The sequence below is a fragment of the Lissotriton vulgaris genome, chromosome 9 (assembly GCF_964263255.1).
Source record: "Lissotriton vulgaris chromosome 9, aLisVul1.2, whole genome shotgun sequence".
Classification (NCBI taxonomy): Eukaryota; Metazoa; Chordata; class Amphibia; order Caudata; family Salamandridae; genus Lissotriton; species Lissotriton vulgaris.
The window spans coordinates 185,531,067-185,548,920 of NC_141697.1; the positions used below are offsets into that span (position 1 = coordinate 185,531,067).

Consider the following 17,854-nt stretch of genomic DNA (forward strand, 5'->3'; position numbering starts at 1 on the left):
ATCGCAGACTCTCTGGAATAACAGTTCTCATACATCTCAGGATAAGGCCCTCTTGAGTAATTGATAATTCATCTTTGACATTTTTAAACTTTTGGTTGAGTGGGCTAGTTCCAAGACTGATGCGTAATAACATTTTAGTTTTAACAGGTCACTGTTTTGACCGGTGGCAGTGGCAATCTGTTCCAGTGAAATTGCAGCTGGTGTGCTTGATTTCACAAGGAAATTGATGTAGGTTTCAGCCATCTTGGAAGGGGGTACCATGGCACTGTGGAGGCACCCGCCAGAAGTAGTCAGCAGAGTTTAATCTTACCCTAGACGGAGCATGATTGTGTAGTTGTATTCTTGAAATCTTAGACCCCAACATTCAATGTGAGGAGGCATCTTTGCTTTTGAATTGCCAAAGATGGCCAACAATGCTTGATGATCTGTCACAAGCATGAAAGGCTACAGTAGTTGGCCATGCCAAGAAATGAACGTAACATGGAAATATCTTGTGGGTAACAGGTAGTTGATAACGATTGCACTTTAGCTGGATCAGGTGTCAACACCATCAGATAAAATATGGCCAAAGAATTTTAGCTTTGTCTTATGGAACTCACATTCCTCGGCATTCAAAGTCAAACATGCAATAGTGAGCAAGCGACACTTGCGCGAGAGGCTTATCGTGCTCCTTCTGTATAGTTCTGAACGCCAATGTCATCACTATAATTGAAAGCATTCATGACAGGCTGTATGATACTTCGAATGACATCTTGAAAAGAAAAACTCTGTCGTTGATCACATACCAAAATGTAAGTCTTTTATAAAGGAACAGACCAATAATGTGTCTGGTGGATGTTGGTGGTGGTTTCAAGAAAGCGGGTTCATTGTAACCATTGAGATTGGCTGACACGGAGGGTGGAGTTCTCTCTGACATTGTCTGCTGTCCGTTAGGGCCTGCTTCATCCATACCATCTCCAAAGCTCTGTGCTGTGCTTGCCTCCTGGTCATCCTGGACAGTCTGTGGAACCTTGACCTCCCTTTTGGTCTCCATTGGGGTCTTTTTCTTTTCTGGAGAACTTTCGAGTTATGAGCCGCCACCCAGCAGCTCGGTGATGTGCCGCTTCGTGTATGAACGGCTCCATAAGCACAACCCAAGGCGTTTTCTCTGGGACTACTCTACCCAATGCTGTTGTAATGTACCTGAAATTCTCTTTGAGTTTCAACTGATGATATCACTTATTCAAATCAAGGCAAGAGAAGACCAACGCACCATCCACATGTGTTATTTCAACAATGTGTGGACCTGGATGTCGTTCTCTTTCAATTGCCTTGTTCGCTTGACGCCTATCCACGCAGATACGTACAGCTCCTTCACTGTCCTTCTTGGGTACTACCACTATGGGAGATACCCGTGGCGTTGGACCAGTGGAACTCTCAACGATACATGTTTGAGTACGGATTCAAGTCCTTTTTCAACAGGTCTCTTTAAATGAAATGCAATTGGACAGATATCCTCATTAATGTGTAAATTGTACTTTCATAGTCTTGAGTATTCCCAAACCATGAAAGAATGAAGGGAACTGACTTACTATTTTGTGATGAACATTTATTTCACAGTTAACTGGTATCAGTCCCATATCAGCGGCTCTGTGGAAGCTGAGTGAACCAGCCTAGTTATCCGCTGACTATGCCACAAATGGAGCTTAGTATAACACGTCTTTATTCCTCAGCATGTAACCCCAAACTCAACATTCTAAACCTGCATTCACTTCACTACGCTCTAACTCTTACACAGTTCTATGGAGTCCATTAAGAACCAAATGGGTTCAGTCATTGCTAACTCACAAGTCACTACAGCCTGTATGACGAAACCGAAAGACAAGCCTAACTACAATCTATAAACTAGACCCGGCGCAAAAAAACACAGGAACCCAATTCTTGTGAAAAGCAAGATCATGACAAGAATGGAGAAAATAGAAAATAGAAAAAGCCTCAGAATAATAATTTCACAGGCAAAAGGAACAGAGATCATGAGTGATACCTGATAATGCAGTAAATAGGAGCTTACTGTAAAGGGGCGCTAAACTAGGCATGATTTATGAATGTCCTAATCCCTTACTTGTGAGCCAAAACGGGGCACAGATCTATACCCAGAGTCTGGCATACTCAACCCCACACAGCAATCAAACACGCCAAGTAAGTAATAAAGTAGGCAGGGCACCCCAAAACAAGAAAATTAAATTTAGTGTATCCCCAAATAGTGCCACTAACTCTTTGTAGTATAACTCCCTTCTCACCCACCAGTTCACATTGATGACATCGCGAGAAACCAGGGATGGTGGCACTATATTCTGTTAGAGTGCTGTTAATCTCATTCAAGGAATTGGACATTTGAATGTTAAGAGCCTGCAAGCATTGAACTCTCTCATCAAAAAAGATTTGAAATATGTACACATTTTTGAACTCGCACACATGGCCGGGCTAGCAAAGGTGTTGAATAAACTAGACTCTAAATACTCTCAACAGGCCAGTCCGGTCAGTCAACATCATCCTTGTCTCTACAACTGCACTGAAGCACACAAGAGCAGACAGAAGCTCTAGTCCGTAACCCTCCAAAGCTCTCAAATCAGTGTGCCCCCTCCTTATGAGAATCACTCTAAAAGTTAAAGCCTTCCCCTAGGATCACAATGTTTCCATTACCTAACCAGTGTGACGGCTAACCCTCCTTGTCTCTCATTGCCCTGCCCTAGTGTGTCCAGGCCAGCAGAGACTACCACATCCAAGAAGGATCCTACGCTGACCTGAACTGTAAATCTAATTGCACAGAACAAGGCCTGGTTGGACCTACCAGTTCCCATAAAGAACTGCAACTGTGACTTACTATGCCCGGAGGGATTATTTACCACTTTACATTTTACACTTGGAGACGTGCCTATGCATACATGTCAATAGACCATATTCAGACAGGCGACTCCTGAGGTTTTAACACAATAATGTATTTATTTGACCTCTTGGCTGCCTAAAAGTACCTCTGCTTTAAGATATGTCAATATATGAAAATAAATGTACCCGCCGTTTGTTCAAAATCTCCCACTATTCAGTTTCAAAACATGGGCATGAGATGTATACATCTGTGATGTGCGCATTATAGTAACAGACTAGCATTACTTCAACTTTACAATGGTAGCAGTGGATGCGATTAACAGCACATTCTCACAAATGTTATGGCTATATATAGAAGGCAAAGCAAATTAGTGACACTGAAAGATAAATAAGGGGGTGCTTTATCAGACAGTACCTGCTACCAGAAGGTTTTAACTTGAGTAAGGAAGTAATTCCTTGCTCAAGGTACAACGAATTTGTCTGGAGCACAGACAGAAAGTAACAATAATCAGGTAGTAATAAAATGTATAAAAATAAGCGATCAAAGATTATAAGGTAGACCGAAAGGTTCAGGTTATTACAATATGCGATGCAAAGCTTATTCATATGTTATTTTCACAACGGCTGTGTTACAATATTGTTGTATTAGCAGGAATAATGGTCCTAACTAAGCGATGTTAAGGTAGCAATGGGCTCTACAAATCCAAGAGAATGAAATAGAACTTTCAATGTGAGGTATACAGGAGGAACATTACTGTTTTCAGGTCTGGTCTTTCCAGGCAACAATCTTTCACCTAATCCTACTCACCACCGCCTCTTCTTTTCTTTCTCCTTTTCTTTTCCATTTTATTCCCTAATTTGCTTTACCCTAACACTTGCATTTTTTCTATTTTTACAGCCTTGAAAAAGTCATAATGACAAAAAACACACGTTCGGTGTCTCTGTACTCACCACAGCTGCCTTCGATATCTACTATATTATATTTGGCTGTGAACTGATACTACTGGTTTCTGGCTACAAGGATTCAAAAATATTTATATCTTACATTTCAAGTTGTGGACATTATTACTACTATTAGAACAATATCGTAACACAACCTTTATTAACATAACATAGGAAGAATATTCTTTGATGGCTTACTGGTACGCCTTTTATTATTACCGGATTATAGTTACTTTCTGGGTGTGCGTCAGACAATTTCATAGACTAACAGTACTTGCCATGGGGTCCCAATACTCATAACTTAGAAACAAACATGGAGTACCTTTACTTATGCGTCGTGCGCCACCAGTCGATTGAAAGCACTTGTTATTTATTGTGCATAGCATCACATTTGTCCATAACAAGTAAAGCTCCTGAAACAGTTTCACAACTCTTAACTAGTATAGGACAAGATCTCCTCCATAAAATGAGTGAAGAAAAGTAACGAAAAGAATTACCTTGCCACATTTTTTGTAAGGAATCCCCTTCTGATCACAATATTCATAGAGGAGGGAAGAACCTTTCACACATAGTTTGGCTTTGAGAGAACCAGGTGTATAGTAAATTCCAGAGTGAATTACTCCACTGTTATGTCCACTTTGATGACTAGCTGAATAAAAGAGACAAAGACACAAATTAGTCAAGCACAACCAGCCTTAAGAAAATAAAAACCAAGTACCTTGTTTCTATGTTCGTAGCGCTACAGCCTTCAAGTGGTTAATTAAAAGTGGACTATGAGGAGACACACTTTGCAGAAAGCCATATAGCAGTTAGTTGGGAAGACTAGGAACGCCTAGTCCCAAATGCACAACCTTTACAACAGCCGACACCTTTGCATTGAAGAGAATACAGTTTTGCTGCACTTAATACAAGGAAGTTACCCACTGGTACATGTACGGCAGACTGTTGAGATACCAATCGAACAGAACAATACAGTGCCAGAGAAAAACTATAGCAGCTCATACATTATGGAGAGGAAGGTAGACAGAAGAGATGACCGTGGTTTGATCTTTGACCTTCGATGCTCCTAAAATTCACATCCAAGAGCACATTCATTTACAAATTTCGCAGCAGGACAGTAAGAAAAAATTTAAATTTGGAGCAAGTTACCTCACGTACAAGTATAAGCGGACATTCATCACTGTACAGAATCGATGAACATGAGCAACCTTGAAAGAAAATCCTCTCCTGATCTTGAAGAAACAAGTTACTTACCTGTAACTTTAGTTCTCCAGTATTGGTAACTTTCATAGATTCCCATTGCTTGTATCATTCCCCGTCGTCGGAATGGGAGCCTCGGTAATAATATATATATATATATACCTAGGTAAATACACCCTAATAGGTGTAAAAAAGGTAAAAAATTAGGCCTAGGCCTCATTATCTTTTGCAGCCTATTGCTGTCATTATGTAAAAAGACCCAAAGTCCCCTTAGCAACCAATCAGATCAGCCTCACCCTGTAGAACCTTCCTGAGAAAGCTCAGAGCCTCAGATTTTCGTAGCCGTTGCTTTGCCACATAATCACCTAGCCCTAAAGTGAGCTTTCCCAGGGGAGGCGGGTGGGCGCATGGGAATCTATGAAAGTTACCAATACTGGAGAACTAAAGTTACAGGTAAGTAACTTGTTTCTTACTCCAGTATTGGAACTTTCATAGATTCCCATTGCTTGTATCAGAGTAGATAGCAGTTAGCATACCTCAAACATTTCGTGCACAGTATAGAATCATTATCAGCCAATGACCTCACAGATTATAACAACTATAAAGCAGTAACAAAGTATAATAAACGAAATGTTTGAAAAAACAGGAGGAGGGAAGAGAGGAAAGCTCACCTCTTATTGGAAGAGATTTCTCAGGACTGCCTGTCCTACAGCCGAATCCTCCTTTGCAGCCGCCTCCAGGCAGTAATGTCTCGTGAAGGAGTGCGTACTGCTCCAGGTGGCTGCTCTGCAAATGTCCTTTATGGATACTCCAGCAAACAGTGCCGCTGATGCTGAGACCGACCTTGTGGAATGTGCCTTCACCTGTCCTTGTAAAGGTTTGCCTGCCGCCTGGTGGCAGAACCGGATCGCACTAGTTATCCATCTAGATATCCCTTGTTTTGACAAAGGAAATCCTTTCCTTGGGGCTCCGAAAGCCACAAACAGTTGGGGTGTTTTTCGAAATCCAGCTGTGCGTTGTAGATAAAATTTCAAACATCTCTGAACGTCCAGAGAATGAAGTGTCCTCTCAGCCTGGGTTGAAGGCCGAGGAAAAAAAGATTTCAAAACCACTGGCTCGTTAAGATGAAAGTCTGTCGGTACCTTCGGAATGAACTTGGGGTTCATCCGCAGGATAACTGTATCATTCTTGAACTGTAAGAAGGGTTCTTTGATGGTTAAAGCCTGAAGCTCTCCTACTCTCCTTGCAGAGGTGAGTGCCAAAAGAAGCGCCACTTTCCATGATAGGAACTTCAGGTCCGCTTTATGCACTGGCTCAAATGGCGGTCTCATTAGCTGAGCCAGGACCACATTCAAGTGCCACACCGGAGGTGGGGGCCTAACTGGCGGGAAAACTCTAAACAGTCCTTTCAGGAATTGTTTGATTACTCTCGCTGATAATAGAGAGGGACCCGATCTCGTTCTCCTATACCTGGAAATAGCTGCCAAGTGGACCTTGATAGAAGCATGAGCCAGACCTGCTTGTGCCAATGAAAGAATATATGGTAAGAGTTGATGCGGAGCTGACGAGAAAGGATGTACTTTTTCCCTCTGACACCACAAATGGAACCTCTTCCATTTCGCTCTATATGTCTTATTAGTGCTAGGGGCTCGTGCCTGTGCCAAGATGGTCCTGCATTCTTCCGGGATGTTTAAATCCTTAAACTCTCTGTATTCAGGAGCCAAGCCGCCAACTGAAGCGAGCTCGGGTTCGGGTGAAGAACTTGGCCGTTGTACATAGACAGAAGTGTCAGTTTGGGTTGCAGATGAATGGGTGGTGTCTCTGATAGGAGAAGCAACTCCGTGTACCAAAACTGGCGAGCCCAGGCAGGCGCTATTAGTATCATCCTGCACCTGTCCATCTTGAGTTTCTTGAGGACTCGAGGAATTAGGGGAAATGGCGGAAAGGCGTAAACAAACGCGCCTGACCAGGACATCGAAAGGGCATTCCCCAGTGACCCTCGATGGTGTTCCCTGCTTGCGTAACACCGGCATTTCTTGTTCCCCGGTGTTGCAAACAGGTCGATCGCTGGGGTCCCCCAACGGGAGAAGATGTCCTTGATCACTGCGTCCTCCAATTCCCACTCGTGCGAGACTGCTCTCAGGCGGCTTAGCGTATCCGCCTTCGTGTTGCATACTCCTGGAAGGTGTTCTGCTACGAGTGTGATGTTCTGCGCTATCGCCCATTCCCACAGTATTTGGGCCTCCTGTGAAAGCAGTGGCGATCTTGTGCCTCCCTGCTTGTTGACGTAATGCATTGCGGTGGTGTTGTCCGTCCGCACCAGGATTGCTGAATCTGTAATCCTTGGGAGGAAAGCCAACATTGCCAGTCGAATAGCTCTTAACTCCAGAACGTTGATATGTAGATGACGTTCTTCCTGAGTCCAGTGACCACTGACCTGGAGGTCTTGCATGACCGCTCCCCAACCTTGAAGAGAAGCGTCCGTGGTAATGACCTGAGGAGCCCTTGCAGCCTTGAAACTGAGTCCCACAGTGAGGTGAGATCTTTCCATCCACCATGAAACCGACCGTTTCATCCGCTGGGTTATCGCCACCCTGTCGTCGAACGAACCTTCCACTTGTCTCCACTGAAGGTCCAGCTCCTCCTGCAGGGGGCGCATTCGCAGTCTGCAATGCGGAATCAATTGAATACAGGATGAAATCGACCCTAGAAGAGATTTGTACATCCTGACTGTCATCCAACTTCTCTTTTGGCAACGGGTGGCTGACGATATGAGTTTCATCTGTCTCTCTTCCGATGGGAAGGCTTTGCACTCCTGAGTATTGAGTATCGCTCCCAAGAACTTCACCGTACTTGCAGGCTGAAGAACTGACTTTTCCTTGTTGAGTTGTAAACCCAGATGAATAAAGAGGTTCAAGCACCTGTCCACTGCCTTCGATGCCTCTTGCAAGCTTGGGGCCTTCAGCAGCCAGTCGTCTAAGTACGGGAATACTTCCAGCGACTGTCTTCTCAGAAATGCCGCTACCGGTGCCAGCACCTTTGTGAATATCCGAGGAGCGGACTTTAATCCAAATGGGAGCACCATGAACTGGAAGTGACTCTTGCCTACTGTAAAGCGAAGGAAACGTCTGTGAGCTGGATGGATCGGGATATGAAAATAGGCATCTTCCAGGTCTAATGTTGCCATGTAGTCGCCTGGGTTCAAGAGGCGCAATATGTCCTGGAGTGAAATCATCCGAAACGATAGTTTCGTGAGATAGGTGTTGAGCTCCCTCAAGTCCAGGATAGGACGCCACTTTTGTTTTGTCTTTCGGATCAGAAAAAATCTGGAATAGAAACCTTCTCCCCTTTGTGATAGGGGAACACGCTGGATCGCCCCTTTTTGAAGCATTTGTTGAGCTTCCTCTTGAAGAAGGTTCAGATGGCTGGAAGTAGCGGCGTGGGGAGCTCTTGTAGGTGGAAAGTCCTGGAATTCTAGAGTATGCCCATTTCGGATGATATTTAATACCCACTGATCCGATGTAATCTCTTCCCAGCTGCTCAGATGTTGTGATATCCTGCCGCCCACTGGAGATCCCAGAAGCGGAGGAACAGTTGGCAGAGTCGGGAGGCCGCTATTGACGCTTGCCAGCGTCCTTGCCCTGACGCCCCTGTCGTCCACGAGCGTTCTGGCGAGAGAAAGACTGGGATTGCGACTGCCTCTGATAGTATTGATTGCCGTACTGGGGCCTGTAAGACTGCGACTGCTGTGAATATCGCTGTTGCTGATAACCTCCTCTAGGTGAAGAGAAACCTCTTCCTCGTGCTCCACGGAACGGTGTCTTTCTATATTGCAGGTTCCCCAGAGCCCTTGCTGTCTCTGTGTCCTTCTTTATACCCTGTAGGGTATCGTCGACATGTTTCCCAAACAACATGTCCCCGTCGAAGGGCAAATCCAAAATCCTATTCTGGACCTCTGGCCGGAAGTATGTAGCTCTCAGCCATCCTTGTCGCCGAAGAACCGCTGCACTGCCTAGGGCACGGAAAGAGATGGTGGCGATGTCCATCGCGCAGTCAATCATTTCCGAAGAGGAACGTTGTCCCTCTTCCAGAAGTTTCTGTGCTTCCGCTTTCTGGTCATCCGCTAGCAGATTCACATAGTGTGCCACATCACTCCACATCTGGCGGTCGTACCTTGCTAGGATCGCCAAGGCATTCGCCGCTCTGACCAGCAAGCTAGCCATCGACTAAAAACGCTTCCCAGCGTTGTCCAACCTTCTACCCTCCTTATCCGGCGGAGTCGTGAGGGTGGCCGAAGGATTCCGCGATTTCTTCTGTGCCGCCTGCGATATGACCGAGTCAGGTCTAGGTTGTCCAATCAAACAGGCGGGACTGTCATCTGGAGCTTTATATTTTTTCTCCAAGCGCGGAAGAGTTGGAATGACCGTCGCTGGGGTCTGCATCACTTTCTTCCCTTCCTCCCATATGTGCTCCACAATGGGAATCGAGCGCACGGCCTTACGGTATGCCTCTTTGAAATCGTATAAAAAACAATCTGTAGATGTTGTCGGCATCGCTAACTTAAAGCGCGCTGTGGCTCTTTCCATCAGGCTGAAGAAACCTCCTACATCAGCCGGAGGCGAATCGACCGGGTCTGGCACTGGTGAAGCCGGATCCAGAGCAATATATTGGTTCCATTCACTCTCTTGATCTTGGTTTTGCCCCGTTTCCTCTTCATCCGAGGTATCCACTTGGACTTGCGGAGGATATGCCCTCTCATGTTCTTCCTGTGCAGGCCGCACTGACTGCGCTGCCACCACCTGCGGTTGAACCTGTGCTTGACCTTCCACAGGTTGCGACCCCTTCTTGCTCCTATACTCCTCCAGCATAGCCCTCAAGTCTGTCAAAAGACTTATAGGCATCGATACCATGCCCTGCTGTGGTTGGGTATCTTGGTATGCAACCTGTCTCTCTGGCCGCTGTTCCTTTTGATAATAATATTCCTCATCCAAATCCGAATCATGGTATTTCAGATTCAATTGTGATGGACTGTAAGCGTCCCCATACATCTCATTTTCCTCTTCTGAGTAGTCATCTTCATCCAACAAAAGGGGTGGAGGTAATGATGGTACCTTCCTTGGAGAAGTCATATCTGGGGTTATCCTCCTCCTTCTGTTGTTCCCTGGCGCTCCTGTCGTCAACGGCGTTGAAAACAAATCCACCGTTTCTATATTCTGAATCGTCGTCGACGGCATCGTCGACGAGAGTCCCTTCACCGTCGACGGCATCGTCGACGGAACCATCATCGTCGTCGGGTTCACCGTCGACGGGATCGTCGACGGAACTGTCATCGTCGACGGGTCCATCGTCGACGGGCTCGTCGACGGAGCTGTCGTCGTCGACGGGCTCACCGGCCTCGTCGACGGGATCGTCGTCATCGAGATTGCCACCGTCGACGGAATAGTCATCGTCGACGGGATGGTCTTCGTCGACGTGGTGGTCACCGTCGACGTGGTCATCGTCGACGACGCCGTCGTCGATCCAGTCTTCGTCGACGGAATCGACATCGAGGTCCTCGTCGACGCTCTCGTCGTCGTCCTCGTCGTCGCTGGATGGCTCGTCGACGACTGAGGAGACAAAATCACCTCAGATGATTTAGAGTCCTTCTTGACCCCTGTAGAAGCCTCTACAGTCGGTTTTTTGACGGACTTGGCTACTTTAACCTGGTGGGAAGGCCCAGCCGAGCTCTCATCCAGTTTAGCCTTTTGCACCTGCAGTGCCTGCCTTTCCCTCTCCTTTACACTCACGTGAGGAGATTCGATAGGCCCTGGCTTGCCAGACCTATCAGAGGTCACACGCACAGCCTTTAAGGGGGGTTCAGTTGAAGTGTCCACAGACGATCCGCCCCTCTTCAATGAAGTCTTTGAAGATGTTGATCTGGCATCTTCCTCATCACCAGACACTACTTCCTCCCTCCTTTCCAACTTCCTGAGCCACAGAAGCAGCCGTCCTTCACGATCACGGAGGGTTTTAACAGACATTCTCCTGCATATACTACACTTATCGACCTTATGGTCTGGGTATAGACAGTAAATACAGTCTTGATGTTGATCCTCTGTATAAAGTCGCTTTTTGCCACAAGTGGCACAAGACCTGAAAAGGCTCTTCTTTTCCTTATCAGCCATGACAAAGCTGAAAGAAATCCTTAAAGAAAACTGTTTAAACAGTACCTCAAGTTGAAGTTAGAGCAGAGCTCTAAGGAGACTCCCTGTCACCAACGAAGCGGTAGAAAATCTGAGGCTCTGAGCTTTCTCAGGAAGGTTCTACAGGGTGAGGCTGATCTGATTGGTTGCTAAGGGGACTTTGGGTCTTTTTACATAATGACAGCAATAGGCTGCAAAAGATAATGAGGCCTAGGCCTAATTTTTTACCTTTTTTACACCTATTAGGGTGTATTTACCTAGGTATATATATATATATATTATTACCGAGGCTCCCATTCCGACGACGGGGAATGATACAAGCAATGGGAATCTATGAAAGTTCCAATACTGGAGTAAGTGGTGCTTTCCTGCAATAAGATCTGGTTCAGTTCCCAAAGAGGGAGTAGGCATAAAATTGAAAGGTTGATAAAAAGGAAATGAAGCAAATGCACCACTAGAAGTGTGGATGTGCTCTTCACACCTTGCAAGCCCAGTGTGGCACAGTAAGACCAACTGTTCAGTTAGTGAAGGGAGGGAGTACAGAGAGCAAAACTTAGCTCGCAATCAGAGGAATTTGGCAGGTCTACTCTCTAAAACTTCTCCTAGCCAGTCTGGAACCATGCCAGATGTGTGGCGTAGGGTGATGTGAAGTGCATAAGGCTTGTTTCGCCATTTTCATACATGTACTTTTTATTATGCTTGTCTCTACCATTACAAATTGCAAACGGTCCAAAACTGTGCTGTGCAACTCCTTATGCAGGTTCTTAATCGGGAATCTGCTAAGCCTCATATCATCTCTCTGCACTGGCTGCCGGTCCCTGAAAGAATTCAGTTTAAGGCTTTGTGCATCGCCCATAAGTAGCTCTCGGCTCCTTCCGATTCTTCGATCAATCATTTTCACCTACCTCCCAAAAAGATCACTGCGCTCCGAGAAGAAACAACGAGCAGCCGTCCCCAGAGTAAACTGTGTTCAGAGTGGTGGACATCGGTTTTCTTTCATTACGGCAAAATGTTGGAATCAGCTGCCGTACCTCATTAGGTTTGAGGCCAATTATCTTTCCTTCCGCAAGCTCCAGAAGACTCTGCTGTTCCCTTGAATCCTCGGCTTCTTCTCGGTTGTTGACTGTCTCTAGCGCTTGGAGGCCTTTGGTAGCCAAGTGCTCTATAAGTGTAAATTCATTCATTCGTTCATTCATTCATTAGAGGCACTTGTGACTTATGATCCAGTTTCAACCCATAAAATAACAAAGAGGGATAGTTTCTCATTTCGGTCCAACAATGAATGAAGGTAAGGTCTCCAGACTGGAAGCCTGAGTCAACCTCGTGGTGCAACTGGTAAGAGCTTCAAGCGAGAGATTTTGGTTGAGGGAGCTTAGCCAAGAAATGGAAGGAGGACTAACCTCCTACAGTGCAACATGGCCAAGTGAACCTCTTACTTGAAATCCATAGATTGCCCCTTCCCTGGACCAAGCAGTATGGGGGGTGGAGGGGTCTCCAACCAGTAGCTCGTGAGCTGCTGTAGCTATCCAGCCACCTCAGAGTAGCTCACCTGTGTACAGTCCAGCTTATTAAATTAGAAAGTTTTTGCTTGGTTGAATTAATATACATATAAAGAAAAATTGTTTATACAACACAGAATAAATGAGTAGCTCTCAAGGCATTTCTTTGAACATAAGTAGCTCTCAGTAGACAAAAGGTTGGAGACCCCAATGGTGGCCAAAACATCAATGGAAAGGAAAGAATACACCTTGAACTAGAGGCGGGTCTCTGGAGCTCTTTTGCTGGGGCTCAAAGAAACCTGTACTGAACCTGGCACTCATTACCCTACACACATCCAAGACCTTGGAGAGATTGCTTGACTCTTGTAGTAGCTTAAATGTTTTCCACCTGAACAGAAATAACACTGAAAAGAGGATGTCAACTGCAGAAAATTGCCTTGAGTTGCAGTTAACAGGGTTAAAAGACAGATATTGTACAGGAAGCTGCCTTCATACATGAAAATCAAGGGTAAAACATGCATAATGAGCCAGGCAACAGGAAATAATGCCCTGGCAAGGTCATTTCCAGGCTGCACTAAGTTGGGGGACAAAAGTGAACAACCAGGCTGTGTGTTGCAAGCTCCACATAAGAGTTGCGTAGCTGCATAAAGCTTAGGTTTGTAATTATGAAAAGCAGTGTCTAGTTGTGCTACAAAGTGGCAGACCACCCTTTGGGTGGAAAAAAGACTGCCAGGAAATGGCACTACTCACAATACATGGCACCTGTATAGAGTTAGAATGGTCAGCAGCTGCGCCACCGAAAGTGAATGGAAAATGAACTGAGGATAATGTTGTGTAAGCAAAGGTTTAAAGTAGTGGTTCTTAAACTGTGGTCTGGGGACCTGGCTAGGGAGGGGGGTCTTGGGGAGGCCACAAAGCCAAATCAAGGGGTCCGCGACTGCTTAGAAAATTAAATAATATTAACAGCTTGATCAGGTGACATAAAGAAGCAAAACGTAAAATTAAATATGTTAAAACATTCTGTATATGCGAAGGAATTTGAAATTGGATGCTGCAAAATCAATATTCTCAGATTGATTCATGGAAGCAGTGCAAGTGCATGAAAGAGAATGTAGTATGGATGATCAGTGGCCTCAATTGAATTTAGAAAAGCTCCAACCTTCCTACTGCAATTAAACATTTGATGTTTTTATATTTATTTTCGGATTGTACCAAATGTTTAATCACTTATGTACTTGCTTGTTTGATGAATGCTTGATTCTGTATTTTTTGTGTATTGTTTTGTGGTTCAAATTATCTAAAATACAGAGGCGGGGTTCACGTCTTCCCTTTAGGGGGTCCCCAGATTCCAGGGGAGGTCCACAAAAGTCAAAAGGTTGAGAATCACTGGTTTAAAGGGTGTATTCACCCTGAACAGCTACCCAGTCACATTACAGATGAATTGTGATGGAAGGTTTGTCCAGTAACTTAGTAAACCACCTTCTAAACATGCTGGAAAACATTAAAGGAGACTGTCTGACCGCTTTAATGCAGTACGCATGTTCATGGTTCTTGCTTCAGCGTTCATTCTTGGACTTTGTTCTCTAAATCCTTTTCGAAAGGGCCTACTGAGGTAGGATGCCATTGGCTGGTTGGGTGATTTGATACTTAACATTTTTTAGTGTGAACATGTACAGAGAATGCATGTTTTCTAAATTGTAAATAACATTAAGTCCTGACTTTTTACTTCTGCATTCTAACCATGCTTAGATTCATTGGGCGACAACTTCTGAATGAGATGTGAATAGATATGTACAAGCATGGTGTTCGTGTAGTGTTTAAACAGCATATTCTTCAAACAATGTTTGCGTCCGCGGAGCTGTGCTACCACCTGCAAGTCTTGGTGATTGTGCACCTTAGAACTATGCAAGAAATCACAGGTCAAAGTCGAAGTGCACTTAAAAGTAGGCGAGGTAAGGCTATAGAGAATTGACCCCATCTCCAGCGTGTGTAATGTGGTTAGTGCGAGCAGCGGAGGATCCCCTGCTTTGCAATATAGATAACATTGATGTGGCAAGGGAGTATAGATATAGGAGTGTTTTTACTCTACTCACAGCCTGTGTGCTGCAAGGAACAAAGTACAACAAGCAATTGTAACAGATAAGAGATAGACTTAGAGAAGAGACTGAAGGCAAACAGCACAATGCAAGGGGTGCTCGAAGTAGGAAGAGCCAACTAATAAAAAAGGTTTGATCACTTGTAGACAAGCTCATTTCATACACTAGCCATGACAAGCAACAAACAGAAGGCATTTGAGAAAACACAGAATATGAACATATTCCATGCAGTGTGGTCTACAGTGTGAAATAAAACAAATACCATACCCAACTCTTTCTCCTTTTCCACAACGCTAAGCGAAAGAGAGGGATGTCGCAGGATCAGCTCCCGGGCAGTGGCCAACCCCACAATTCCACCACCAACGACGACCACATCACATGTGCTAAAAGAAAAAGAATAGATTTATTGAGGACATATGCAGCACTTCTTTACTGATTGGTCTGCGCTTTAAAAGAATCTATTGTTTTCCATCAGGATGTAATTACCGAGTACTGCCAAATTTTTCAAACATAGGCCTTTGCTTTATGTAAACAAATGTACATTACATTATGACATTTGTCATGATACCCTTGGATTAATACTTTTGGTCAGGCTAGAGAGGAAACCACGAGTGAAACTTCAGAAGGATCTTGGGCCCTTTACAGAAAGGGCTGTGTTGTGAATGAACGATGGTCCAAGACCACGGTATCTTTATATAGTATTTATTATGGTGGTAAGTTCAGGAGTGTTGGACCTGGGGTCACCAGTCTACATCGGGTAGTTTGGCACAAAGTAGGTAGGCTTATCCCAAAGGTACATGTGTTAAGTTTGCGTCACACCCTTCAGCAACATAACGTCCATCCACTCAAAAATGACACTACACCAATTCTTTTTTTAGGAAAATAAGAGCTGTTTTATAAAAATACTCTGTTTACTCTTATTTATCTTATCAGTCAACTTTGTTGTTTCTTTTTCAAATCACATATTTCTCCATTTGTTCAGTTACATCAATAGCAAGAAAACTTCACATTACATTGCATTTGCTGGTACAGAATTCCCCTTCTCTCACTTTTAAATGACAGGACTGGTTGACTTAATCCACAGATTTAGGTAACATTACATAAATTTCACAATCCCAGGAAAGGTCTCAGATCTGGTTAACTCTCTCTACAGGTGGACAAAGTTGTACATTACCCCTTAAGATCTCAAGAACAGTATAGACCAGTTGATGCGGGATCTAAAGGGAGTCAGACAAGTTCTTATTTCCCTGAATTAAATTACTCAGCTTGCTCTAGCCTCTCAGAGGACACCTGGGATCCCTCCTCATACTTTAGTTCACAGTCTTGCCTCGGGGATACTGCTCCTGGCAGTGCAACCTTATCAAGTCAGGGGAACACTGCACCAAAGGAGATGGACCTAGGGGGGTCTGGGAAGTGTCTCAGTATCTCGCCTGGGGGATATCCTGTAGTCTTATTTCGGTTTGGCAGTCAGAGCTGGTGTCCCGCTGAAGACCCAGTCTCATGCTCCTCCACCCTCCAGCCAAGCCTCTTTCCCTCGCTTACTTATTCTTTGAAGCTGTCCGGGACTGGGATCGCTCCAGACTCACTACCGGACTCTTTCCTCAAATGGCGTCTCCCTCGCGAGCCAGAACGGGCAAACCAGCCGGTCTTGAAGTAGGGACACGCTAGCTTTGGGCTCCGATACTTTCCTCTTCGCCGATCTCACAGACGGGCCGTCGTCTCGCTGGTGAACGGCGGCTCTGAGCAGGCGCAGGAGAGTAGCGTTGCTAGGCGGGGATCTCCTCCTTCCACCAGAGTACGCAGTGGTCCGTCTTCGAGCCTGCGCGATCGCAGGTTCTTCCTGCCTGAGTCTCTGCCCTCACTTGGAGACAGTAATCTCCTCACCGGTCCGGCGCAGCGCCGCGCCACCACAGCAGCCCTCACACACTCCGATAGAGCGGTCTGGCTAACGAGCGGGGCACACCTCAGGAGCCCTCGGCTCTCCCTACCAAGGCCACCAACAGCGGAGGAGGGATCCTCCAGTTGCGCCACTCGAAGGAAGGCGGGGAGGACTCGGTGAGCTCAGCGCAGGTGGCAGGTTGACTGGAAGCACAAGGAGAGGTAGGAAATAATTAGTCCTCTTCGTCCTAACGCCAACCTTCCAGTGTTTCTTGAAAATTCAATTCGGTCTTTAGTACTGGACAGGGGGGGGGCGACTTCCACACCCCTCTACTCCTTGATAAGTCTCCCAACTCGCCCCAGATTAGGGATCAACTCCTTTTTAACCCGGGTAGACTTCCCGTCCAGGATCAACAGAAACGCAATCTAACTAGGTTAGGTCTGCAGGGAGAAGGGGCGGTGATACCATGAGGGGGCAACCCTTACAAAGCAGTCCACCATCTGAGTTTCCTACCCTCAACTAACGCCACAGCCTGTTCTCTAGCTGACCCTCTCTGAATGACAAAATGGTCGCCTTACAGTTGGACTATTTATACCCCTAGTTCCAAGGGTTCAGAACAGGCCAGAAGGTTCTAGATCTCCCATACAAGTCTATGGCCAGTCCCTGAGGTAATCCGTTGTGGCAGTTACTAGCCACCATTTTGTATAACTAAACTTGCCCTGAGGAAAGGTGGGATCTCTAGGCCTATGAGGGATCATGGGGTCAAGGAGTACCTAACCCCCAGGTCAACACCTAAAACCCAGTGGACATAAAAATGAAAGGTTTTGAAGGGCAAAAAGGGGACAAAAATAAATAAATAGTTAGGAGGGACTACTCAAAGGGCAGACAGGTCTAACAAGAAGAAAAAGTTTAGAGAGCCCTACCAGGAGCAGCCTTCTTGCTGCTCTGCCCATACACCAACTGATAGCCTCACTCATCCAACATTCCACAGCGTCATCCACACGAACATTTCACACCACACTCACACTGGCTGAGCAGCAAGTATGACACATCCCCCTTCTTTATGGTAAACAAAAACAATGCAATTGTCCAAGAAAAAGTATACACTGGCAAAATGTACATGGATGGAAATACCATGAGAAAACCATTGCAAAGGCCAGAAGATTAATGAGGGCAAACAAGTTAAGATCA

The 17,854-nt window shown here is 45.4% G+C and overlaps 1 protein-coding gene across 1 annotated transcript in view; it reads right to left on the reverse strand.

Annotated features, from left to right (window-relative positions):
- Positions 1-17,854, reverse strand: part of L2HGDH (L-2-hydroxyglutarate dehydrogenase) — a 173,644-nt gene that overhangs the window by 114,925 nt on the left and 40,865 nt on the right. The window contains exons 2-3 of the mRNA XM_086936602.1: positions 15,052-15,167; positions 4,305-4,456 (exon numbers count right to left, since the gene is read on the reverse strand). Of these exons, the coding sequence (XP_086792728.1) occupies positions 4,305-4,456; positions 15,052-15,167 (268 nt within the window). The remainder of the gene's footprint in view (positions 1-4,304; positions 4,457-15,051; positions 15,168-17,854) is intronic.